The sequence below is a fragment of the Budorcas taxicolor genome, chromosome 13, assembly GCF_023091745.1.
Source record: "Budorcas taxicolor isolate Tak-1 chromosome 13, Takin1.1, whole genome shotgun sequence".
Lineage (NCBI taxonomy): Eukaryota > Metazoa > Chordata > Mammalia > Artiodactyla > Bovidae > Budorcas > Budorcas taxicolor.
The window spans coordinates 54,695,072-54,721,146 of NC_068922.1; the positions used below are offsets into that span (position 1 = coordinate 54,695,072).

The window sequence follows — 26,075 nt, forward strand, 5'->3', positions numbered from 1 at the left end:
GGCTGCCCAGTCCACAGTACAGAGCAGGGAGGTGGTGAGCATGGGCGTGGGGGAGTCCTAGGAGCCAAAGGTCAAATGGGGTAAATAATAACACTGCAGACAGGTTGGCCCCACAGGTGTCCAATGTGGATGCTGCCGTCCTGTGTGGGGGATACAGGGATTGATGTAAGCCTTCTGGGGTCAGCCCCTGCTCCCCACAGATCTGGGAGCAGGAGTCCTGGACCCCCAACTTTACACCCCAGGAAGGTGCTGGGAGGTGCCCCATTGAGGACAGTACCTGGGCCTGGGGTCCGCAGAGCAAACTCACTTCTGAACCAGCCCCTCCCTTTGCCCTCTGGATATGATTGGCTCTCCATGGAGGTCTGGGCCCCCTCCTAGGGCTCCCCCCAACTCAGCCCACCGCTCCCCTAGGGCTGGAGTGGGAGATTTGTGGCTGAGGGTTGCTCCTCAAGCCCAGCGCTGGGTCAGGGGGGTATCTGGTGAGCCATGGTGGGAGAGATATGATGCAAGGATGCCAACACGGGGGCTATCTCAGACAGCAGCTCCTTCCTCTCAGCAGGCCCGCCTCTCCTTCCAGCTCACAGACCCTGGGCTGGAGGGGTCTCTGGAGCACAGCAGTGGGCGTCTTCTGGGGAACCAGAGGCCCAATTCGTAGGGCCTTGCACAGCCTGGAACCACCTGTGACAGGGTAAACCCAAGAAGCTGCACTTCATGTGGTGGGTACTCCCTGGGCACCTCCTCTTCACCAGGCCCGGGGACATGGCAAGAAGGACAGGCAAGACACAGGTGTGATTAAACTGAATCTGAGAAAGCAGGGCAGGTGCATACCTGTCTGACCCACTAGGGGCCCAGGAGAGCAGACAAAGGGACAGCGGCTCCGTTGTGTCCTGGGTGGAGGGAATAAGGCCAAAGTTCATGAGATAGAGGGGGAGGGAAGGCTGGAGGCTCAGCCTGACTGCCCAGACAGGCAGTGCATAGCTGGGAGGCTCCTTGGGGCCTGGGGGCTGCAGTGAGGGGTCTGGCTTTTATCCTAAGATAAGCAAAAGCCAGTATGGCTTGGGAGGAGGGAGACAGGATGAGGCGCGGGTGCCAGCCAGGGGCCCAGCCCAGGAGGCAGCCGGCACCCATAACTATTATCATAAAGGTTCCGGTCCGTAAAGTGGCTGGTCCGATTCCTCCAGCTTGTGGCATCCTTCACAAAGCCTGGTGCCCCTATGTCAGCAGGGTGGGGGCTCCCCTACACTGAGACACTGAGGCTGCAGGAGGGGATGTACAAGCCAAACCCCAGACTCTGGACTCCTGCCTCATCCAGGCTCTCTGCTCACAGACAGCACACTGTCCAGCCTATGGAGGGTCACAAAGCCTCACATTTCTGAGCATCCTGGATGTGTGTGCCTTCTAGAGAGCCAGGCCTGGCCATCTAGGACACCAGTCCAGAAGGAGGTGAGCCGAGTGGGAGAAAGGAGCTTTGGGGAACTTCTGTGTAGAGCCCTGGACCTGGGGGCTGGCCAGCCCAGCCCATGGCACTGGGCACACGTAAGCGTGTCTGGACCCCCTCCAAGGTACAAACTGCCCACCAGGATGCCCGAGGGTCCGGCCTTCAGTGGGCACCCTGGAGACTGTGGCCTGTAGGCTGGGCACAGAGCAGGCAGAGGTGGACCCTCCAGAGCTCCAGGGACAGAATGCTCCTGGAGGAAGGCCCTTGGCTGGGCAGCAAGGGGGTCAAAACCATCTGCTCCTCATTGGGGTCAACCCAAAGCCTGGTAGCCTCGGAGGTTTCCCAGAGCCCACGCCCTGGAGGCCTGGGGGAGCCCAAAGGTGGCCAGGCTGGAGTCACAGGCAGGAGACACCAGTCTGTCAGGGGCATCCAGGGACCTGTCCCCGGACCCTCCTCATCCGGGAATGAGGGGACTCCAGCCTGGCCCCACCCTTCTGGTGCCCTTTCAGGTCATCTGGCCTGTCCTCTGCCCTCCCAGTGGACTGTGCCAGCCCACAGCCAGGGGAGGGCTCTGGACTGAGCAATGGCCCAGAGGCCAGGAAGCTCTCTCAGTCTCAGACCTGCTGGCTTTATAACCCTTTACAACCTCCTAATGAGGCCTCCCCTCAGCTGGTCTGGGTCCTACCCCGCAGGCCTGGGCTGGACCAGGGCTGCCAGCAGCAGCCAGCAGCAGCCAGCAGCCGCCTTGTCGCCTGCCCCACAGCCAGCCTGGATGGACAGGGTACATGTTTTGGCCAGCTGGGCTCTCCAGAAGGCATCAGGGCAGCCCTGAGGCAGGGAATATTCCAAACCACAGCCTAGCTTCTCCTGAAACCTCTTTCTGCCAAAGGGAGACAAACACTCCCAGCAAGGAGCAGAGAGCTCAGCTTCCTCCTCCCCACGGGGCATTGCAGTTTCTCCTCCCCCCAGAGGAGCGGTGCCCGGGTGAGAGCTGGGATCCAGGACAGCGGTCAAGGTCAGGCACAGTCATCTGTTACCGACTATGACATGATGATGCGGCTGAGTGTAATGAGGGGTGCCCCTCACAGCTGCTTCTGGGGAGTTATAGTCACGGTTAGGACTCAGCTTGGGGTACGGCGGGTGTGCCCATGTGGCCTGGACTGTGGGCACCACAGCTTCCCTGCAGATGGGGCTGAGCAGGGTTCCTGGGCATGACATCAAGGTGGGGGGAGCGCAGTCTTGAGGGTGGGCTCCCCTGGCCCAGGCCCCACTGCAGGGGTCTTATCCCAGGGCTTGGTGTGGGGGGGATCTGCTGGACCCCCTACCTGGGTTCAGAAGCACCTCTTCCCCACTTGTGTCCGACCTCCCACAGGTCCCGGGGCTCCAGTTACTGTGGGGCTGGGTGGAGGAACTCTGCGTGTGGGGTCCTCCTGTGGGACACGGTCAGAGCCCAGCAGGACAGAGGGGGTCAGGTTGCCTCCACACACCACCCACCTCCCAGGACTTGGTGTCCCTCTCCTGTGAACTTAGGACAGAAGGCTAAAGCAGCCTGTTTGGGGTGGGGGGCACTGCATTACGGACCTGTACCCCAAAGTTGCCCAATACATCTGGGAGGAGAAAATGAATGCCAGTCCATCTTCTTCTCTCCCTTGCTAACCACATGCTCCTGACTGACCCCTGGACCTTGGAAACTGACCCTCAGTTTTCCAATTCCTAAGTAGGAAAGGTGGCTGGGTGGCCCAGGAGTCAGAGCAAGACTGAACACCCTCGCTGGGCCAGCTGAAAATGACTTGCTGGAAATGTGCCTCGGGCATCAGGCATGAAAGTGGGCAGAGACGGGCCTCCCTCCCCTGCCCTGCGCCAGCTGGGGCACCTAAGTGGGCACAGGGTGGGGGCCAAGTGGGCACCTCACTTAGCTCCTTCCACCACATTGCCCTCTGCCTACTTCACCAGGCAACGTGCCTCCCCCCTCACCCCCAAGCCCAGGCCACCAGTTGCTCAGGGCAGCTGTCTCCCGGAAGCCGCTAGCCCACGATTAACCCTCCGCATGCTGGCCCGGCTGACTCAGCGCATTCTCAGGCGGCAGCCCCTCCCTCCCGGCTGCTCTGTGCCCTCTGGACAGCGGTGGCCTGGTTGCTGGGAGGTTCAGAGGGCTCCTGCCTCTCACCTGTGTCCCCGGGCCCCTCCATGGGTGTTGAGAAGCTGACATGGGGGGTGGCCTGGCTGGAGGGTTCCCAGCCCCAGCCCCCAGGATGCCAGGCCACCAGAGCTAAGGGGGTGCTGGTGCCAGGGCCCGAGCGCACTGCTGTGATGTGTGTTACAGGGGCACCTCTGGGCAGTAGGGAGGGCGGGGCAAGGACAGGTCAAATCCCCCATCTGGAAACCCTGCTACTTCCCAGAGGCAGCGCTCCTCTCAAGGGGTCATAAATTAGCTGGTGAGCTGGCCTGTCAAGGCACCGGGGACTCTGGATTCCTTCCTGTCCACCTGCCCCTCCCCCATCTAGGCCAGGCCCTCTCCAACTCAGAGGGTCTCTGGGGAGGAACCACCTCTTCTCCCCCTCCCCCAGGTGGAGTTATAGAATAGCCTGGGAGCAGAGGGAGATGAGAGAGAAGGGAAAGGAGAGGGAAGGGAGGAGGGAGCCAGCCCACACTGCCTGCCTGTCTCAACTCTGCAGAGAAGCTGCCGTCCAGCCCCTGGGATTCAGGATTTGCAGGAGGCCAGGGACAGCCAGAAAGATGTGACCAGTGGTGTGACCTTCCGGGAACAACTACTGGGGCAGGACCCGCCAGAACCAGCTGGCTGCCACCCCACGCACTTACTCGACTCCCCAGGACTGTCCAAGGGGTCCCACGTGGGACAGACACCCAGCTGGCCTGGCTCATAGACTGGGGACCCTGCCAGCCCAGCAGCTGCGCCAGCCCCATCAGGGCTTCCCTTGAGGCGGATGTGGGCCAGGAGCTGAAGGAGGGGAGGAGACCCACTGGCCGAAGCCACCCTAGCGCAGAAACAGCTGGGACACGATCCTGAGACACAATCCTGAGCTCGGCCTCTCTTCCAGCCCTGTTTCCCCAGTGTCCTTGAGCACCTGCCCTGAGCCTGAGGGTTCCACTAGCAGACAGAGATGGTGGGGTCCACAGTGCCTCGCAGCAAGGAACCCCAGGCACCAGGGTGGGCTCACACTTGGTCCCTCCCTTCACACAGCAGGTGCTCAATGGATGCCCTCCTTTGCAGCCAGTCTTCCCGGGGCCTACGGGGCTCTGAGTATCCTCCCCTCACTGCAGAGGGCCCCGCTTCCCCGTTCTAGAGAATTTTTAAACCATAACCTGCGCAGGCAGGAGTCAGGAGGGCTTGAATCTGACCTGGCCCCTCGCAAGGGAGCACGGAGTCTCCCTCTGCAGATCGGATTGTCTCCGGGGCCACTGCCCACCGCTCACAGCCCGCAGAGTGCACCTTCCTGCACACCTGCTGGACGAGTCAGAATGGGGCCAGCACCGTGCGCAAAACACCGAAAACCCGCCGGCGAGAGGCGGCCAGGTTGCGTTGCGCTCCGCGGTTCACATCTCAATCCCAGGGACTCCGCGTTTGGGCTCCCGGGCTGCGGTCACTCGGCTCGCTCTGCCGGTTCTGGGGTCGCGGGTAGGGACGGGCTGGGCCCGGACTGGACCCGAGGCGAGCGGCGCCGAACCCGGGACCGCCGGGGACCCTCGGCCGCCTAGAGGTGCTCGAAGTTAGGGAAACAAAGAGCGGATCCGCTGGACCGAGAGGAGCCGGCCGGCGCGTCCCGGGCCGCGGTGCTGGAGGGCGCAGGGGGCCGCCAGGAACCGGGAGCCACGCCCCGGGGCCGCCTCGGCGTCGCGTTCCCACGGCCCGGCCGAGGTCAGCAGGTGTCTCCCTTCCAGGAGGCCGGCCGGGCCGGGGTCCCAAGGGTTAAGGCGGCCGGCCGCCCCTCCCCCCGGCCTCCCCCGCCCCCTCCCCGGGGCGCGGGGCCGAAGCTCCCGGGCGGGGCGGGGCGGGGCCTGACGTCCGCGGGCGGAGCGAGCCGAGCCCGGCCGGGCGCCGCAGACCCGCCGGGCTCCCGCCTCGCCCGCAGTCCCCGAGCTGGAAGATGGCGAAGCCGGGCGCGCGGCCCCGCGATTCCCGGGGCCCCGCGCCGCTGCTGCTGGCCGGACTGGCGTTGCTGGGCGCGGCGCAGGCGCGGGCGCCGGGCGGTGGCTTCAGCCTGCACCCGCCCTACTTCAACCTGGCGGAGGGCGCTCGCATCGCCGCCTCGGCCACCTGCGGCGAGGAGGCCCCTGCGCGCGGCGCCCCGCGCCCCACCGAGGACCTCTACTGCAAGTTGGTGGGGGGCCCCGTGGCCGGCGGGGACCCCAACCAGACCATCCAGGTGAGCGAGGACGGGAGTTCGGGCGGGGGTGGTGGGGACGCCGGCGCGGGGCGAGCACCGGGCTCAGACTCCGGAATTCCAGCCCGACTAGCCGAAGAGCCCAGATACGCACCGCGGCTGCCGCCGCCCGTCCCAACGCCCCAATTCTGCATTTCGGGGGATGGAAGGGACCCCCAACTCGGCCCTGCGGGTTCAGCCAGAGAAGTGCGCTTCCCGCTGGGAAGGCGGCACGCAACCGTCCCGGGCGCGGCCAGCACCGGTCGAGTTCGGCAGCAGTGACGAGCTGGACGGGAGGGGCTGGTGCCTGGTCCCCGGAGGCCCCGAGTCCCGGGATCCCGGCGAGGGCGGGACTTGGCCTCCGTGGCCGGCTGCCTGTGGGGAGGGGGCCGACCGCGCCGCCTTCCTCTGGGACAGGCTGGAACCTGCTGGCGACGGGATGGGCCAGGGATGGGGGCGAGGGGGCCAGACACAAGGAGTGCTAGCTCCGGCTGGAGGGTTGAAGCTCTCCCCGCCGGGGTTTCTAGGGAGTCGGTAGGACCCTCGAGGTTGGAGGAGGACAGACGGAGGGGTTTTTAACTGGGGATGAGAGCTCGGAGCTGAGATCAGGGGCACCGCTCTGCCTGGGGGCGGGGTAGGGCCTGCTCCGGAGGTTCCCTGACACTCCTTGCTGGGCCCTTCCTCCCATCCCTGCCCTACCTTAGGGAGAGTCTGGGGGCCCCAAGGCTGTTGTAACCTGAGCCTCAGCCTCCAGGGACTTGCTGCCACCTTCCTGGTAGGAGAGACTGGGGGAGGGGAGGGGCCGTGATGGGGGTGATGGATGAGGGAGGCATTGCTGGGGCCCCTTCATAGGGCCTGCCTGCCCACTCCCCTTGCCCCCCCAGTCCCATGGGGGTGGGTAGAAGTGAGAGGGGGCCCTGGTGAGGCAGTGTTGTCTGGGACAGTGTCATCTCCCTTGGGCTCCTGAACACACCTTTCTGGACTCATGCTCTCCTGAAAGCCCTGCCCAGCTGAGGGTGGGGGGGTCTCAAGCCCACGTTTCAGGTGGGGAAACTGAGGCCTGTAAAGCCCCAAAGCAGACCAGGATCTGGCTAGGGTGAGCGGGGCCACCTGGACCCCTACCCTGGGCCCTTAGTGTCTTTGGGTGACATCAGAGGGGCCAGGTCAAGAGGAGGAGCTTGTGGGGGACTCCAAAGTTGCCCAGAGGGCCTGGCTAAGTGCCCGCCCCCAGATGCTCAGCTGGGATTCCACAGCTAATCAGCTCAGGCTCCAGGCCACCTCCCCCTGCCCACCTGTGCTGCCTGCCCAGGCCATTGAGGGAGGGCTGCTTATTACCTCCTCACAGTGTTTAAAGGAGCAGCCCAGGAGCTGGTGGCCTGTGGCCCAAGGCCCTTTCCTTAGCTGTGTGGCTTCCCCCTATCCCAGTCTTAGGCTTCTCATCTATAAAATGGGTACATCTCAAGGGCCGCCTCACCTGAAGCTATGAGCTTGGCCTGCCTGAGGGGCCTGGGAGGCGGTCTGTCACACAGTGACTGCTTGGCAAGTGGCTATGGCCGTGGCGTTGCAGGCAAGGGCCCTGTGCAAAACTTGAGTCCTGCGCTCCCAGTCTAGCAGGTTGGGACTGAAGCCTCACTTTAAAAGTCTGCAGCGCTCAGCCATGGCAGCCCTGTTTGGAGGCTGCCAGCATGGCCGGAAACACCAATGAGCAGCCTTGGTCGAGTCACCAGACCTGCTTCCCCGTCCTCTTAGGGGACGAGGTCTGCTCACCACCCTGGCCTCTTGTTGGGTTGGTGAAGGGCCTTGTCTCCAAGCACCTTCTGGAGCTGAGTGATCAGGCCCACCTCTCCATCCCAAGAGCCCAATTTTGTGGGTGGGTCACGAGGGTTGTGTGGTCCACAGCTGCAAGCCAGCAGTTCCTCGGGTCCCCTGGGGGAAATGGGGCAGAAGCTGGCTGGGGGCATGCCACCCAGGGCACAGGATGAGCCCTGCTGTACATCGGGGCGAAGCAGTCCTGTAGGCAGCTGGGGCAGGCAGAGGGTAACTTGGGGATCTGGCCCTGTGACTTCAGGTGGGCACGTGAGAAATTCTGGGCTGGCCCCAGCACTGCAGGGGAAGTCGGGGGCTCAGCTGCCAGCATGGTGACTCACTGGGAGGGGAAGTCCTTATCACTGCTCCTTGCTTCCTCGTTCTGTTCCCAGCAGGACCCTCTGCAGCGGAGGGGTGGAGGGAATCTCGCTTCCCCACCCCTCCACCCCCGGCTCCGTCCACTGTGCGCCCACGTCAGGCGGCCCTGCTGTGGCCTCAACTCTCTGGGTGGACCTGAGCAGACATTTCCGTTGTCTCCCTTGACCAAGGCAGTCTTCTTTGGAAGGCCCACCACCCCAGCCAGACGGCCCTACCCACCTCCTCTGAGAGCCCCACCAGGCCTCAGACAGCTTGCACACATGTGCTCGGTGTTTCCCATGATCCTCTCTGAGCCCACCCTCTGGGAGCTCTCACAGTCTGGGACCCGGAGCCTGGGTTCCTCCATCTGAGCTGGTGGTACAGCTTGTACAGATGGTGCCCCTCTTTTGTGGGCACCATTGCTCCTGCCCCTCTGTGTGGCAGCTCCAGGTCATGACCTCAGGGATGCAGTTAAGAGCAAGGCAAGGAGACTTTCCTCATGGTCCAGTGGCTAAAACTTTGTGCTCCCAATGTAGGGAGCTTGGGTTTGATCCCTGGTCAGGGAACTGGATCCCACATGCTGCAACAAAAAGATCCAGTGTGCCACAAGTAAGACCTGGCGCAGCCAGATAAATAAATAAAATAAATATAAAAACAAGGCAGGTGCACCCCGCCCCCTTGCCCCCTCGCCCCCTCTGCCCAGGGAGGCAGTAAATGAAGAATCGCCAACAGCCTCATGCGACAGAATAAATAAAGCAGAGTGGTGGGGGGTGGCGGGTGTCAGGTCAGCTTCTTGGGTGGTCCTACGCAATGGGGCCCTGCTAAGGAGTGACAGCTGATCTGGAGATCAGGGTTCCAGGGCCATAGGGAGAGGGTAGAGGGGGGTTTCCCCAAGCACCCAACACAGGGGGTCCTGCTGCTTGGCGGCTTGGTGCCCGGGCTGCCGCCTCTTGGTCTCGCTGTCCTGGGCACACGGTGGAAGCTGTGAACCTGTGTGTCCAGGGGAGGCAGGGGCGCACCTTGCGTGGGTGGAGGCTGGGAGCTCTCAGGCTGCCAGGCCTGGGAGTGGGGACAGGGCATCTCCCACGCTCCCAACTCCTAGGAGGAGGTCTGGCCCCCTGGGAGGCTGGGAGGGGTGGAGCGGCCACATTTCCCAGACGCGGCCTCTCTGGGCCTCAATCAGTGCCAAGTCTCCGAGGGCCGCCTTTGTGTGCGAAAGGAGAGCAGGTCTGGTTTCCTCTGGGCTGGGGGGTTGGGCCTCCGCTGGGCCAGCAGCCAGGGCCCAGCGCTGCCCCCTACCCCAGCCTGGGCTTCCAGCACCTGCTCCTACCCCATGGGGACAGCAGGCCGGGATGGCGCTGGGAGCCCCTGTGTCCCCTGCCAGAGGACAGGGCCCCGGCAGGTGGCTGGACCGTGACAGAAGCAGCTGCCAGGGCCCGCGTGGGATCCATTAATCCTGCAGTGGCTGCAGCAGGTGCCAGCATTACGCCCACTCTTCAGACAGGGCAGTGAGGCTCAGCCGCTGCTAGGATCTGGCCGGGTCCCAGAGCTCGGAAATGGCAGAGCCAGCAGGTCCCGGCCTCGTCTGCCGGCTGCCCACGTGCCTGCCCTCTGGGGCCTCCCCAGAGGCTGCCTCCCTGGAGACCCTGCTCCATGGCTTCGGGTGAGAGCCTGGCAGGGAGGTTTGAGGGATGGGCTGGTAGAGGTGGGGAGGGGCACACACTGGGCCTGGGCCTTCTGACTGTAGCCCCACCTTCCTCCCTCTTTAGGTTTCCACTGGGCCCCATCCTGTGCCAGCCCTTCTAAAGCCCCCTGCAGTGGCCAGTTTTGTGGGGGGGAATGACATGTGACTTGCCCCTTAGCCAGCCTTTTGCCCTTCAGCTCCAGTTACACTGGCCTTCTTGCTGTTTACTCCTAGTTTGCTCTTCCTGCCCCAGGGCCTTTGCACAGCCAGCCCTTCTGCCTGGAGCATGCCCTCTCTTATGGTGTAGGACTTGGATACCACCTCCTCAGAGAGGCCTACCCTGATTTCCCCACCTGCACTGGGTGCCCCTCCCCGGCCCGCTCTCCTGTTTCCTCTGTGGCAGGTGTGATCGTCTCTCACATGAGCTGTGTTGGCACCCAGTGTGTGTTTGCCAAGTGAAAGAGTGAAAGGCAGACAAGGCTCTGCAGGCTAGGGGTGGGCCCCATGGGCAGGGGTGGGAGTGACCAGAGAGGCAAAAGGTCACAGCACTCCTTGGCCATCTGACCACCTCTCCCCCACAGGGCCAGTACTGCGACATCTGCACGGCTGCCAGCAGCAACAGGGCTCACCCCGTGAGCAATGCCATTGATGGCACGGAGCGCTGGTGGCAGAGCCCACCATTGTCCCGGGGCCTGGAGTACAACGAGGTCAACGTCACCCTGGACCTGGGCCAGGTACAGTCCCTGTTGCATCTGCCGCAGCCCCACCCTGTGTCTCTGGCCGAAGGGCTCCCCTTGGGGCATGGACTGGAAGGCGGGGTCTCCACCTAGAGTGGGCTGGGAGGCTGGGCTGGACTGGGCACGGATGGACTGCTTGTAGCAAGCTCAGCACGGACACAGGCGTGGCAGTGGGCACCTTCTGTTGTTTTCTCAGCATCCTCATGGTTCACAGCAAGGCAGGAGGCCAGATGCGGGGGCTTCCCAGAGGTCACATGGAGAATTAGGGTGAGGGGCACTGGGGGGCTGACACAGAGTTGGGGCTGAAGGCTGTGGGCCCTGTATCCCTGGCCAAGCGCCCTGGTGTTTACTCAGAGGAATTCCTCCACAGGGAGCCAGGCCTGCTGGGGAGTGGGAGGGGCTGCAGGAATGCACAGGCCAGCGGAAGTGGACATTCCTAGGATACCTGTGCTTCGGGGGCCACCCAAGGGTTAGGTGTGCCCTCCCCCACTCCCAGCCAGGCGGGCAGGAGGGTGTCAGGCATTTCCCCCTTTGGTGGATCTGGACTGGTTCAGGCTCACAGGCTGTGTCCCACTCTCCACATGACATTGTTAGGTGTCTGGCCTTGGAATCCTGGCTTGGGAAATGGGCCAGCAGTCCCATCGCCTCCTTGGGTAGAACGGGGCAGGGGTGGCAGGTCGATGAGGCTGAGCCCAGAAGCAGCCAGCTCTGGGCCTGCCTGGGCATCAGGCTCAGGGTTGATCCTGCTTGACCCCACGCTCACCCCTTCCCTGGTCACAGGGACTGGGGAAGGAGCACTGGACCATGAGCCCAGGGGCCTGAGTCCAGGCCGGCTTAGCCAGCATCCTGGTGCGTGACCTGGTGGGTCTCTGCTCCTCACTGGGGCTCCTTCCTGCTGTCACCTTGAGGGCATCCCAGGAGAGGCGGGGACACATCTCCTGGAAGCCTGTCTGGGTGGGAGGCAGGCCCTGCAGGCGGGTTTAGTGGGCAGTGTTGGTTGCCTCCTGCCCCCACCTGGAGGCCTGGTGGGTAGGGGGTAGTGAGGGGAATGGGTTTGAGTCCCAGGAAGTGGCTTGGAAGTTCCACGGGAATGGAGGGGTGGGGTTAGCTGTTAGGCCCTGGAAGGGGCTCCCTTCCCAGGCCCTGCAGGAGGCCCCTGGGCTGCCAGTGCTGTCTGGCCCAGGTCTGGGGGGCGCCAGGCCCACTGCTCTTCAGCTCACTGGGCCTTCACCACACCTGTGCTCTCTTCCCTTCCGCCGGGAGCATGAGAGGGACCTCAGCGACCCTGTGTGCCTCAGGGTGCCCCTGTCTCTGGCACTGCCCTAGAGGGGGTGCCAGGGAGGGAGAGGGGGACATGGACTCTGCCCCTGCCCCGGGGTCAGCAGGGGAGCTTGTGCTGAGCCGCTGGGTCCTTCTCGCCCCTCCTCCTCTGTGGACAAGCCTGGCCAGGCTGGGGCAGGGCAGGGGTGCTCTCTGGGCACACAGTGATCTGGCCTCCCGAAGCAGGTGGGCACAGTGCCCTCCCGAGGTGCAGTGGGTGGGGGCAAGGGGGAGCTCGGACAGTGCTCACACCACCCCACCCCCGCCCTGTCTTTGTGGCCCCCTGCGCCTCAGTGTCTATCTATGTGAGACAGGGATGCAGAGGCAGGTGGGACATTTGCCCTGCAGACTGGGCCTGCGCTGGGCCAGGGTTTCATTCTATGTGCGTCTTGCCCACCAAGACTCGGTTTCCCCAAATGTTAAAACGACACAAATGGAAAAGCGACCGTTTCCAGCCCTGCTTGGGGGGAGATCGACTCTCCCACCAGCCCACTGCTCTTCCCCCCTCTCTCCCCCATCCTCTCTTTTTGCCACCCTCCCACCCATCCATCTACCCACCCACCCACCAGCCCATGCACCTAACATCCATCTACCTGCCAACCCTTTGCTCTTCTCATGTCCCCACTCCTCCCTTCTTCCTTCTCCTTTTTATGACTTATGGAAGCCCCCGTCTTGGTTAAGGGGATGCCAGCCTTGGTTGGGGCGGGGGCAGGGGAGCCTAGGACGTGCCCAGTTGTGTGCTTTGGAGTGGAAGCACCCAGTGTCCAGCTCCGTGACGAGAGAAAACCCTTTCCTGGGCATGTTCCTGAGCCACGGTGGAATTCCAGAGATGACTCCCGCATTCACCATCTTCCCTTTAGGAAAAGGAGCTTGTTGCCTCTTCCTCCCCAATTCATTGCGTGACGACTGGGTCCCTTCGGCATGCCCTGCTCGTGGGGGTTGGGGACAGAGACCAGGCTCCTCATGGGCAGAGGTGCCCACGGGGGTAGGAAATGGGGGCTCTGGAGGACGGAGGGGGCACAGGCTGGAGTGCTGGGGGAAGGCGTTTTGGAGGCGCCCTCACAGCGACCCTGGGATCTACCTCCTCAAGTGCCCCCAGTCTGGTCACGGGAGCAGCTGGCCTGCAGCCAGACTGAGGGTGTCCCGGGCAGGACCCTCCAAGCACACTGGCTGTGCAGGGGGAGAGAGGCCAGTGGGAGGGGCCTGGGGGTTCCCTGGCTTGGGGACTGGGCCTTCCTTTGGGGCACAGGTCGCCCTAGGGTGGGGCTGGGTCTTCTGTCGGGAGGCAGTGAATGGGCAGTGAGGTTGGGCCCTCCCCCTGTGGCAGCTGCCAGGGGCCTTTGTTCTGGGATGTGAAGCGGATGCCCCAGGAAAGCGGGTGGGGGCAGGGCAGCTGGCCCTGGGCATCAGGAGGACTTCCTGCCCTGGGAGGCCAGGGAGGACCGCTGGCAGCTCCTCTTCCTCCTCACCCCGGGGGTGGGGCTGCGGCTGGTGAGGCCTGGTCCCTGTAGCGTCCGTCTGTCCTGGGGCCTCGAGGAGTCTTCTCCCTGTCTCCTCATCGCCTCTGACCTTCCCCAGGATGGGGCAGGGGTTACTGCACTCTATTCCCCCCATTTTGCAGATGGAGAAAAGGCCCCAGGAGTGAGGGCCTGGCCAAGAAGGGCGTGGAGAGGTCCAGGCCTCCACTCCTGCCCTGCTGACCTTGGCCAGGACCCCAGATCTGAGAGGACAGTCTGTGGGGCTGAGCCTGTGAGATGCAAGCCTCAGAGAGGGTCTCTGTGGCTGGAGACCGAGGGGGCACTGTCCTGAGTCCCAGTAGTGGCCTGCCTGGGGGTCCTCCAGGGGCCAACGGGTTCTTGCTATCTGCTTTCTCCCCCTCTTGCCTGTCTCAGGCTCCCTGTTCTGAGCCTCACCTCTGTGTTCCCAGGGGGTCTTAGGGAGCTGGGCAGGGTGAGTAAGGGCTGGTTCTGGGGGGAGTCCCCTCCCTCTCCAGACGCCCCCTGGTGGCCCAGCCGTTGGGGAGGGCCTCTCCCCAGCAACCCCCACCTGTGGGCTCAGCCCTCACTCCTCAGATGCAGAGGCAGGCGAGGAATAGAGGTCCCCTTCCAGCTGTGGGCTCTGTTCTCTGCTTGCACCCTGGGCGGGATGGCCCTTTGTCCCAGCCCTGAAAGGCCAGGCCTGGAGGGGAGGAGACTGGAGACCAGATGGACAGGTATAATGGAGGGGGGTCTGGGCTGCAGTTGGGTGTAGGCTGGGGGGTTGGGTGGGAGGCCAAAAGTGTTGGTTGGGGGACTGACTGTTGGTGAGGGGTCTGCCCTCCCTGAGGAACAGTGGGGAGGCAAGGAGGGCACCAGCTGCCCCCCCAACCCCTACCACAGCAGGGTTGGAACACCAGTGTGGAGGAAAGGCTGGGCCAACTGTGCCTCGGGCCCTCCTCTGGACGTGGGCTTTGAGCACATGCCTGGGCCTTGCTGCTCATGAGGGACGTGCTGGCTGCTTTGTGGTCAGGACACCCCATGCAGCTCTACCCTGCCCACCCTGGTCCCGGGCTGTACCCCTCTGAGCTGGTCAGTCCAGGGCTCCCTAGGCAGGCAGCCTGGCCTGCTGGGTTATGAGGTCACGGTCACTGGCCTGGCTGGCCAAGCCCAGCTGGGCTCTCAGCCATGTGGGCAGCGCCCCAGGAGGGTCAGCGGGGTTGCTCAAGGGAAGTGACCGGATGTGCGGCTGAGACCGGCCAGCCTCTGGTTACAGGTGCGGGGGGGTCTGGACCAGACACAGCCCCTTGGGATGGGCTCCCTGGGTGGGGTTGAGAGCGTGGGGGTCTGGGACAGCCTCCCCACGGTGAGTCGTCAGGCCAGCAGGGGTCCCTTCTCTTCTTGTGGGAACTGGGAGACCCTGCTCAGCTCGTCCCTTGGCTTGAAGGACGCAGGGCCAGAGGGGCTGCCGGGGGCTGGGACTGGGGGCCATTTGTCCTCCGCCCCTGCTGCCACTCTCCCCAGCCATCATGGCACGCAGCGACACTCCGGCCTCCTCGTACTGAGCCCCCTAGGCTCTTTTCTTCTGTCTGTTTTTAAACAAACGCTGTGGCATTGGCTTTCAGCAACGCAGCTCACACTGAAGTCTATAAACTGTTTGGGTGTCGGGGTCCTCTTGGGATAAACTCCACTTCCTATGGCCTGAGGCTGGCCATCTGGCCTGACCTGGGCCAGGCTGCGGGGGGGTGTGGTACAGAGACAGGAGCTCTGGTGGGGGTGGGGTGGGCCTGAAACCCCTCCCTTCAAGGCAGGGGTCCCAAGACAGCATATGGGGTGGGGGGGTGTGTCTGAACTCCCTCCCAAGCCCAGCTCCATTGAGGTGCTGGGCCACACGAGTGTTTGCCCTTCATCTGGCTGGTGAGCTCCTATAGAGCTGCCAGATTGCCCATTTGCTGAAAATCCCCCTACTTGCTCCACTCTACACACCAGTGTGTTGGGTACCTGGCCCCACAGAGTCAGGGCTCCTGGGGCCTCTGCCTGCCCACTCTATATTTCCAGGTTTTATTTTTCTTTCCAGCACTGGCTTTTCCACTCCTGGAGTGGCAGCCATGTGTGGCCTGTTTTCAGCTCCCCATTGTGTGTTGTGTGGATGGCCATTCTTATTTACCCAGCTGGGGGCCTGAGTCGACATTCCCACTAGGCTACCCCACTCCCCACCTCCTGCTGTGGCGTTTATGTTTATCAAGGTTTCCAGATGGGGTCTCCGGGGAAAGGGCAAACCCGGGGTGCTAGCTCAACTAGATTCAGCACACAGGGCCCTGAGGCCAGTCCAACAGTCTGGGGTGGTGGTCCAGGAGGTCTGGGTGCCCCTGGGAACAAAGTGGGGGCTGGTCCGGACGCCTGGTCTAGGAGGGGCTTCCTGCCCCACCCGGCCCGGCTGGGACCCTGGCCCATCCCTGGGAATCAGCATGGGGCCCTGCTTCCTGTGGGGTCAGGCTGAGTCACAGGCTGCCTGGTGATTCATGCTGGTGTCCCAGCGGGTGGGGGCAGGGTGCTCCCTACCCAGGACAGGGGCACAGGGCCTGGCTTGGGGCAAAGGTGGAGTATGCTGGCCCTGATGACCTTGTGCTTCCAGAGGCTCCAGCATCAGCCCTGTCCTTGGTACATGGGTGCCTGAGCCCAGGAGGCTTCCTCCCTGCTGTCCCCTCCTGCACCCCTGTCCCTGGGGCTAAGGAGACCCCCTGGGGGTCTGCAGCAGCAGCTTCCTCTCTAGCCCTCCCTGTGTCTTCTGACTCCAGCCCATCCCTTGTTTGCCCTCCCCACCCCCAATCTCTGCCTCTGGTGTGGCTCTGGGTGACCTCCGCTCGCCTGCAGGAACAGGTGGCCTCTTCTCTTTGGAGACTCTCTGAGCCTTCACAACCTTTCTTCAGGTCTTGCACCCTGACCCCTGGCCTCTGACCTCTGCTGTGTTTGTCCCACTACTCCCTGCCCACCCTGGACCATCTAGCCTCTGAGGCCTGGGATGCACCCAGGCTCTCCAGGCTCCGCCACCCTCTCCAGGCAGCAGTCACAGGGCAGACCCCCTCCTGGCAAGCCTGGCCCTCCGAGGTCAGGCTGGGTGGGGGGGGCTGTGGCCAAGAGGCGGGTCCGGCTGCTGTCCTGGAGACGTGCCTGCCCCAGAATAGCCAGATTTTTAAAAATAACTCAGGAGGCTTTTGTTTGGCTTTTGCTTTAAAAGACTTTTTTCCTTTTGCGCAGAGCTCTGTAGCAGCAGGAAAGGTCAGGGGAGCTGGCAACTGAGCAGAGTGGAGCGGGTGGGGACGGCATGGGGAGGGCTGTGTCCAGGGAGGCCAGGGGTCTACACTCGCTCCGGGTCATGCCTGGGGCAGCTGTGCGGCTCCCCGAACCAGACTGGGGACAGATGGGCAAGCTGAACATATGCCGTCCCGTCCCTCCAGCCTGCTGTGACAGTGAGACAACCAGGTGGACAGATGGACAGAAGGCAGGGGTCTTCCTTGGAGCGCACCCAGAGGGCTGGGCCTTGCGCGGGGTTGGGGGGGCGGTTAGTTTTCATGCTGCCCCTGTCCTGCCTGATTAGCATCTTCGAGTCAATATTTGTGCAAGTGCTCTCAGCTGGGAAAAATGTGTGCAGCCCGCCGACCTGGGGGAGGGACCAAGCTGGCCACGGAGGGTGCAGCCTGGTGGCTTCGCTCAGGGAAAGTCGGGGGTGGGCCCCACGGGGCTCGGAGCAAGGCTTTAATCTCTCTGGGGGCTTTCTGTGGCAGCCATGCTGCCGCCCCCAAAACAGCCTATGTCCAAGTCCAGTGCACACTGAGACCCCCACTCTTGCCATGTCCCCCTTCCTCACGAAGATCCCTCCTGGCACAGGGGCCGTTTGCGGTCCCCAGGGCTTCCTGGAATGCCTGAGGGGTTGGCCAAGGTGCCTGCCAAGTGTAGGGTCTGTACCCCTAGAGGCTTGAGCCCTTCCCCTGACTGGGCAGGGCCAAGTGGAAGATGACCTCAAGGCCTGGCAATGGGTGAATAGGCCCTCACCCCCCTATACACGCCCGGGGAAAGGCCTCTCCCTGCAAAAGCCAGGCCTTCCCGGAAGGGCAGGGTTAGGAATGGGCGTGTCTCAGGGTCCTGGGACCTCACAACCCAGGCCCCCTGCCCCACCCCCCACGCCTGGATTCTGGTCTCCTGTGGGCTGGGCCCTGAGGGGTCCATGGTCCCCTCACTGTCCGAGGGGTTACCACAGCAGCTTCAGGCTGATCAGGGGAGGGGGTGACTGTGGGCATTGGGGAGCCCTGGAGGGGACCCCTGCTCTGTCCCTAGGCTTGGGGCCTGGCTGACTGACAGACCAGCTGGTTCCAGAGCAGTGGACACAGGAAGGGGCCTGTTCCCCTGGGCTGGGCAGGGCCTCACTGAGGGGACAGTGAGTGGCCTGAGGTGCGACGTTGCCCTTGAGGCTGGTGAGCAGTTCAGAGCCCACCTGTGAGCAGGTCTGGCATGGGGGTGTGATGGAGGGCCCCGAGGGGTGGGGAGGGCATCGTCCATGGGTGGGGTGCTCACTAGCTGTGTCTCTGCCCTTCATCTAGGGCCTCAGCTCTCCTCGTGTACAGACTGGGCACCGGGCTCTCCACTGGCCCTGCCCAGGTCTCCTTGGAGCCCAGACTTTGCCCATAGAGAGCAGCTCAGAAAATGGCGCCTCATCTTTGGCTTTGGGGCAGAGGTGGGGGAGGAGGAGGGGTCATTGGCCCTCTAAGCTGAGGTCTGGGGCATGGGACAGGGGGATATCCACGGATGCCGACCTCTGGCCCAGAGGAGAGAGACAGAGGAGTGAGATCAGATCGAGACCCAGGGACAGAACAGTAGAGGTCAGCCTGGGTCACCTGGCGGGACCTTGGGGGGTTCTGGGTGCCTCTGGATGAACAGCCTCCCCTGTCCCCCTGGCCAGGTGCTGCCCTAACAGCTTGGCCCAGCAGAGCTCCAACTGCTGACTCCTGGGTTGGCAGGGTCTCCCTGGCCCAGCTTTGGGAGGGCCTGTTTGTCTGTCTCTCCTCTGAGGCTGCACACAAGCCTGTGCCAGTGGCCTTGTGTCAGTGACAGGCAGAGGCTGGGCCCTGGTGGATCCTCGCTGCCTGCCCCTGTGGCCGGTCAGTGGGTGAGATGGGCAGGTCCTGAGTTGGCTCTGAGGATGATGGGATCACCAGGATGACTGTGACAGGGGCCCCCATCCTGGGGAGGGGTTCATCGGCCTGCTGTACAAGGAGGCCAGGCTCCTGGGAGCTTGGGACATCACCTGGCCACCTTCCCAGGCCAGCCACCAGAGCTCTGGGGACAGTGGGATGAGCTTCTGCCATCACTTTGCCCAGCCCCACTGCCTGGACCCTGTAGACAGGCTGCCTGCATGTGGGCCCTGTCTGACTTCAGCCCCCATCAGGCTTGTGTGCAGCCTCAGCTGGGGTGGGACTGGGGAGGGGGTGCGTCTGAGCCCTAAGTCACCCTCAGGCCCAAGAGGGGAGCCCTCCAGAAATGCTGGGTTCTGCTGGTCATCTCTATGTCCCTGGTGCAGGTCTCAGTGGCTCTGGGCTGACCTGTAAGCCGAGGGGCTGCTCCCTGAGCCAGCTGGCCCTCTTACCTGGGTGTGTCTGGCCCCTGAGGGCAAGCCCACAGATATCCCCTGGAACCTCACCTCTCAGGGTGGGGGTGGCCCTCCAGGTGTTTGGGGGCCCCACATGGCATGGAAGGGGTCTCAGGGGTGTTCACCCACCATCCGGCAGGTTTTCCATGTGGCCTACGTGCTCATCAAGTTTGCCAATTCCCCTCGGCCAGACCTCTGGGTGCTGGAGCGGTCCACAGACTTTGGCCACACCTACCAGCCCTGGCAGTACTTTGCATGTGAGTCTCCCGGAATGAGGGGCGGGCAAGGGGGGATACCCTGGGTGAGTGGGCTGCCAGTACTGTGCTCTCAAGGCCTCTGGATACCAGGCCTGCCCTCACGCCCAGCTTCTAGGTGGGCCAGGCTGTGGGGTGCATATTCCTGAAGGCAGGTGGGGGTTCAGTGCCTTGCGTCCCTGACATGGCACTGCTGGGTCCATCTCCTAGCTTGCTGTGGACTGGCCTTATGCTCCAGCAACTCTGGAGGTGGCAAAGGCCACCAACTTAGCAGCCCCATCAGGAGAGCACGGGAGCCCTGCGCCCCTGCTCACTGGTTGGCCCTGCCACTTGCCACCCTGACCAATCATGTCCATGCAGCTCCAATTGGGTGGTCCTGGAACTTGGGTCCCTTTCAAGCTCCAAAGCCCAAGAGTGAGTGCAGGGCAGCCCTGGGAGGGACAGTCAGGATGGGTGCCCCAAGGGTGGGATTGGGGAGGGACGCACAAGGGGACACTCTGCAGAGAGAAAGGCAAAGGCCTGGACGGTCAGCTCGTCAAGGTTGGGCAAGTTCAGAGCCTCCGGGCAGGGGCACCCTGGGTCCTGACGCGCCCTCTGGAGGAAGCTGCCATGTGCTCCACGCTCTGTTCAACGAAACCCCGAGGGTGGGCTGCCATCCTGCATTCCAGTTGATGCTTCCTCCTGGCTGAGGCCATGGGGCTCCGGGAAGACAGGGCGCTCAGAGCAGCAGGGCACTACCTTCTCCGAGGACTTCCCCAGGGCGCCGAGCGCTCACCCTTGCATTCCCGCAGCCTCCAAGAGGGACTGCCTGGAACGGTTCGGGCCAAGGACGCTGGAGCGCATCACGCAGGACGATGATGTCATCTGCAGCACGGAGTACTCGCGGATCGTGCCTCTGGAGAACGGCGAGGTGGGCCGAGCGAGACGGCGCGGGGCATGCGGCCTGGCGGTCAGTGCCGGCACCATGCCCCCGCCTGTTCTGCGTCCATCTTCAGATCGTGGTGTCCCTGGTGAACGGCCGCCCAGGTGCTATGAACTTCTCCTACTCGCCGCTGCTGCGTGACTTCACCAAAGCCACCAACATCCGCCTGCGCTTCCTGCGCACCAACACGCTGCTGGGCCACCTCATGGGCAAGGCGCTGCGGGACCCCACGGTCACCCGCCGGGTGAGCGAGCGGGCAGGCGGGGCTTCGGGGTTAGGTGTGGGCGGGGCCCCGTGGGGCTGGGGTTGCTGTGGGCGGGGCCATGGGGGCTGGGGCTGCTGTGGGCGGGGCCATGGGGGCTGGGGCTGCTGTGGGCGGGGCCATGGGGGCTGGGGCTGCTGTGGGCGGGGCCATGGGGGCTGGGGCTGCTGTGGGCGGGGCCACCTGGGCTCGGGGCAGGAGTGGGAAGCCACGCGCTCACGTTGCGGGCCCTGCACAGTACTATTACAGTATCAAGGACATCAGCATCGGCGGCCGCTGTGTCTGCCACGGGCATGCGGATGTCTGTGATGCCAAAGATCCCACAGACCCCTTCAGGTGAGACCTGCAGCTCCCTGCTCATCCCCCCATCTTGTGCTCAACCTGAGGGAGAGGAGGCCTGGTTTCATCTCCCCTACACTGGCCCCTCGCCCCTCCTTTCCCCATGGCCTCAGTTTCCCTATGTGCACAGTGAGGTAGAAGGGCAGGGCTTAGTGTCTGGCTTGGGCCTCTCTGCCCTGCTGCCCACAGAGGTGGAGCCTTACCTGGACCTGTGACCCAGCTGCCCCTCTGGTGGAAACCCCAGAGGTGCAGGGGAGTCTGAGGGAGGTAATTGCCTGAGGCTGCATGTTCCTGCCCTCTGGGGTGGGAAGAGCTCTCCCACCTTCCTTGAGGACACAGATGATACACTCCCTGCCGCCCCACCCTGACCTCCATCCTCGACACAGGCAGGGGCAGAGGCGAAGCCCAGAGAGCCCACTCTGACACGCTCAGCAGAGGCTCTGAGCTCAGCCAGTAAGGCAGGGCTCAGGAACCTGTGTCTTTACCAAGCTGCCACTGGTGCTGTGTGCCTAAGTGGCTCCAGCGCCGTGAATTCAGCAGTGAGCACTCAGCTAAATTACCAGCTGGAGCCTGGCACTAGGCCACCTCTCCTCCAGGCTCGGCAGTGGAGTCATCCGTGTGTTCACGCCTCGCTCCCTCCTTTTCCCTTCCCTCTTACCTCCCTCCCTCCCTCTCTCCCATCCATCAGCAGCTGTGTGTGGAGTTAGCACATGCTAGGCTGTGTTCCTGCTCCAGAGGCACAGGTGGGCTTCCCGCCCCACCCCAGCAGCCCCTGTTCTGGGCAGGCAGGAAATGGGAGGTCTGTGCCCAGCACAGGGGTCCTGGCAGGGCTGAGGGCTCTGGGACGTAAAGCAGGTCCAGGGCTGGACAGGCGGTGCTGGAAGAGGCAGCAGAGCCTGCCAAGGGAGCCTGAGGCCAGGCTCCTGCAGCCCCCACCCCCTGCCAGCCACCTCCTCCTGCTGCTTCCCTCGCCTTGAAATCGTGCAGCCCCCTCAGTTCTGGGGTTTATCGCTGTGTCCACATCCTAGTTGATAGGGAGGTGGATGAAGCCCAGACAGTGCAGAAGCTCACCCCTGTTCTCATAGTCAAAAAACACCAAGAGGTGAACCGTAGACCTCCTCAGGCGTGGCTGGTGGGTCTGCAGGGGGAGGGGTACGATCAGACTGGTGCAGGCCCCCAGGACCTGTGTGGCCCATGCAGCCTCACTGTGGCCCTGGGCGAGGATTCCTGCCCACAGCTTCAGGTGCTGAACCCAGACGCAGTTGGTTGCTTTGGGAAATTTAAGTGCCAAGTGGGACTCGTGATGGTTGGTTAGGGCGCCAGCTGGGCGGCCAGATTAGCCCCGGAGGAGAGGCAGGCCTGCCCATGCCTGCCGGGAGGGCGTCGGCATCCGCCCTGACTCACCTGCACCTGGGCATAAACAGAGCTCTGCTCACCCTGCAGAGCGTGTGGGGTGTCTCTCCCAGAACCGCAAGCTCCAGCACCCCTTGCTCACCCATGCCCTGCAGCGTCAGCCTGTTGTGTCCTCCCTGCGCTGTGTCTGCTGCCTCTTCTGCCTCTTCCACGAGGGCTCTGCCCTACCAGCTGCTCGTCTCAGCCCCTCAGCCTCTACCACCATCACCTCCACCCCCACCTGCATCCTCTCTGCCCTCTCTACCACCATCATTCTGAGTGCTGACTACCTGCCCAGTCTGTGCCCAGCCCTCAGTCACTCTTCTCCACCCCTCAGTTTGGAAGTCACGTGTTTTGTTTCTGTTGTGTCTTAGTCTATTCAGGCTGACAGAATGCCAGAGGCTGGGTGGCTTATAAACCATGGAGACATTCCTTACAGTTCTGGAGGCAGCTGAGGCCCCCTCCCTAGTTCATAGGTAACTGTCTTCCGGCTGTGTCCTTGTAATGTGGGAGGAGCAAGGGAGCTCTCTGGGGTCTTTTTATTTTTATTATTTTTTTAAGATTCCTTTTTGTTTTAAAGCATTTTATTTTTGGCCGCGCTGGGTCTTTGTAGTTTCTTGGGAGCTCTCTCTGGTTGTAGAAAGCGGGGTCTGTTCTTACTTGTGCTACTTGGGCTTCTCATTGTGGTGGCTTCTCTTGTTCCAGACCACAGGCTCTACGGCACACGGGCGCAGCAGTTGCTGTGCTGGCTGAGTTGCCCCACAGCATGTGTCCTTCAGGAACAGGGATTGAACCCGTGTCCCCTGCTTTGGCAGGTGGACTGCCAACCATTGGCTCACCAGGGAGGCGATAGTGATAGTTTAGCTGGCTGTAGAATTCCTGGTTGATGGCTATCTCTTTCAACACTTGAGAAATGTCATTTCACTGTCTTCTGGGTTATAATCTTTAAACACTCTATTTTTATGGTTTCAACCTGATTGCTCCATGAAGTGAAGTTCCTGGGTTGCAGCCCTGCTGTTAGTTGTGTTGACTGACCCCACTGGGTTGTTGCTGTGCAGGTTTTCAATAGGGCTTCACCCGTGTGGTGACCATGTGCCCTAGTTTGGGAAGAATCCCTCCAGCGTTGTTTTCTAAGGACTTTTGACAGATGCCCTAATCTTTGTGTTAATTTCCTGGTTAAGGGGTACACTGACAGTGTTCAGTTCAGTTCAGTTGCTCAGTCATGTCCAGCTCTTTGCAACCCCATGAACCGCAGCACACTAGGCCTCCCTGTCCATCACCAACTCCTGGAGTCCACCCAAAACCATGTCCATTGAGTCAGTGATGCCATCCAACCATCTCATCCTCTGTTGTCCCCTTCTCCTCCTGCCCTCAATCTTTGCCAGCATCAGGGTCTTTTCAAATGAGTCAGCTCTTCACATGAGGTGGCCAAAGTATTGGAGTTTCAGCTTTAACATTAGTCCTTCCAATGAACACCCAGGACTGATCTCCTTTAGGATGGACTGGTTGGATCTCCTTGTAGTCCAAGGGACTCTCAAGAGTCTTCTCCAACATCACAGTTCAAAAGCATCAATTCTTCAGCACTCAGCTTTCTTTATAGTCCAACTCTCACATCCATACATGACTACTGGAAAAACCATAGCCTTGACTAGACGGACCTTTGTTGACAAAGTAATGTCTCTGCTTTTTAATATGCTGTCTAGGTTGGTCATAACTTTTCTTCCAAGGAGTAAGTGTCTTTTAATTTCATGGCTCCAGTCACCATCTGGAGTGATTTTGGAGCCCAGAAAAATAAAGTCAGCCACTGTTTCCACTGTTTCCCCATCTATTTCCTATGAAGTGATGGGACTGGATGCCATGATCTTCGTTTTCTGAATGTTGAGCTTTAAGCCAACTTTTTCACTCTCCACTTTCACTTTCATCAAGAGGCTCTTTAGTTCTTCACTTTCTGCCATAGAGTGGTGTCATCTGCATATCTGAGATTATTGATATTTCTCCTGGCAATCTTGATTCCAGCTTGTGTTTCTTCCAGTCCAGCGTTTCTCATGATGTACTCTGCATGTAAGTTAAATAAGCAGGGTGACAATATACAGCCTTGACGTACTCCTTTTCCTCTTTGGAACCAGTCTGTTGTTCCATGTCCAGTTCTAACTGTTGCTTCCTGACCTGCATATAGGTTTCTCAAGTGTAGATTCTTGAAAAATCAAACACCAGCCACAGGGCCTTGGTTGCGGATCCTCAGTGCTGCCTCTCCAGGCTCTGTGTGCAGCCCCTGTGCAGGAAGGGAGGGGCTCAAGTGGATTTGGAGCTCTCAGTCTCTTCTTCTTGCACTGGCTGCTGTGGCTGGCTCAGGACTTGCAAGCACTGTGGTACTGGGCTAGGACTGAGTAACACACGGCCCTGGGGTGGGGCTGTGCTTCCTCTTTGACTGAGTTGTGGAGGTGTGTGCTGAGGGGAAGGGTGGTTCTGTGCTCAGTCCTCAGCTGCAGCCAGCTGTCCCCCTGCCCACTGAACCAGCAGGAGCTGCTCTCCAGGACAGTAGGCTGGATTCCAGCCCTCTGACTGGAGTCCACCCTCAGCTGGAAGAGGAAGCAGTTCTTGGCCACTTGCCCCTGGGGAGGAGCCCTGGGTAATAGGGGTGTCTGGCTGAGCCCAGGGCTGCCTGCTGAGCAAGACCCAAACCTCAGAGTTGGCCCAGGAAAGCTGCAGACTTGGCCTGGGTCCTGGCTGTGATGGGGAGGGTGTAGCTGGAACCTGAGGGGCCCAGGACTCAGGCTCACCTGTGGTCAGGGGCCACATGCACTGACCATGCCATGCTCTGCCCCAGCTTCCATGCTCCATGAAGTCCCAACACAGCCACTGCCATTCTCCGGTCCCTCTGGGTCCCCGGTGGGTCTGAGCCCTTCCTGTGCCCATGTGTCCCCTACAGGCTTCAGTGCGCCTGTCAACACAACACATGTGGGGGCTCCTGTGACCGCTGCTGCCCCGGCTTCAACCAGCAGCCATGGAGGCCAGCAACCACAGACAGTGCCAACGAATGCCAGTGTGAGTGCCCCTCCACATGCCCGCACAGTGCTCACACGTGCTCAGATGTACTCAGATCCACACAGTGTACTCTTGTACTCACATCACATTCTTAATACTCATGTACAGACACGTTTGCACACATGTGCTCACACAGTGCATACAGCATTCATACATGTTCACACATGCTTATACATGCTCAGAAGAGTGCTGTTGGCACATTCAGGCAACATGGCACACTCCATCACCTGAGTCTGGGATCACCTGCGGTTTATGGGATGTGCCTGGGGGTCCCAGTCGGGTGGGGTCACAGAGGCCTGCCCACAGCTGAGCCCCTTGTTCTCCAGCCTGCAACTGCTATGGCCACGCCCACGACTGCTACTATGACCCGGAGGTGGATCGGCGCAACGCCAGCCAGAATCAGGACCAGGTCTACCAGGGCGGGGGCGTGTGCATCGATTGCCAGGTGGGTGGGGCTGTCGCCAGGTCTGTGGTGCGGGTCTCGGGTGGGCAGGGTCCGCACAAGGCTGGGGGCAGTGGGTTCCTGGACTCAGTGGCCCTGTCCTGTCACAGCATCACACCACAGGCATCAACTGTGAGCAGTGTCTGCCTGGCTTCTACCGTTCCCCAGACCACCCACTCGACTCACCCCATGCCTGCCGCCGTAAGTGGGGGTGACCAGGTGTGGTCAGGGCGGGGGTGTCCCAAGGGTGTCCAGGAGCAGGGTGTGCCCAGATGGGAGCTCCTGGGGCCTTTGCAGCTATCTGTGAGGCTGTGGCTCTCATCCCACATCCCAGGTCTGAGGGGAGGGCAGATGCTGACCTTCCTTGGAGGCCTGAGAGCTTTGAGCTTGGGGTCGCCTGACTTCCCACGCCCATTTAGGCTGCAACTGTGAGTCGGACTTCACAGACGGGACGTGTGAGGACCTGACCGGCCGCTGCTACTGCCGACCAAACTTCACGGGGGCGCGATGCGATGCGTGTGCTGAAGGCTTCACTGACTTCCCACGCTGCTACCGTGAGGGCGTAGCTGGGGTGGG

General features: G+C 62.0%; 1 protein-coding gene across 1 annotated transcript in view; it reads left to right on the forward strand.

The window, feature by feature from the left end:
- The first annotated feature begins 5,544 nt into the window (after window positions 1-5,544).
- Window positions 5,545-26,075, forward strand: part of LAMA5 (laminin subunit alpha 5) — a 51,551-nt gene continuing 31,020 nt past the window's right edge. Inside the window, exons 1-10 of the mRNA XM_052651223.1 lie at window positions 5,545-5,823; window positions 10,249-10,401; window positions 18,983-19,100; window positions 19,889-20,007; window positions 20,093-20,263; window positions 20,520-20,617; window positions 24,942-25,057; window positions 25,384-25,502; window positions 25,610-25,700; window positions 25,919-26,053. Of these exons, the coding sequence (XP_052507183.1) occupies window positions 5,545-5,823; window positions 10,249-10,401; window positions 18,983-19,100; window positions 19,889-20,007; window positions 20,093-20,263; window positions 20,520-20,617; window positions 24,942-25,057; window positions 25,384-25,502; window positions 25,610-25,700; window positions 25,919-26,053 (1,399 nt within the window). The remainder of the gene's footprint in view (window positions 5,824-10,248; window positions 10,402-18,982; window positions 19,101-19,888; window positions 20,008-20,092; window positions 20,264-20,519; window positions 20,618-24,941; window positions 25,058-25,383; window positions 25,503-25,609; window positions 25,701-25,918; window positions 26,054-26,075) is intronic.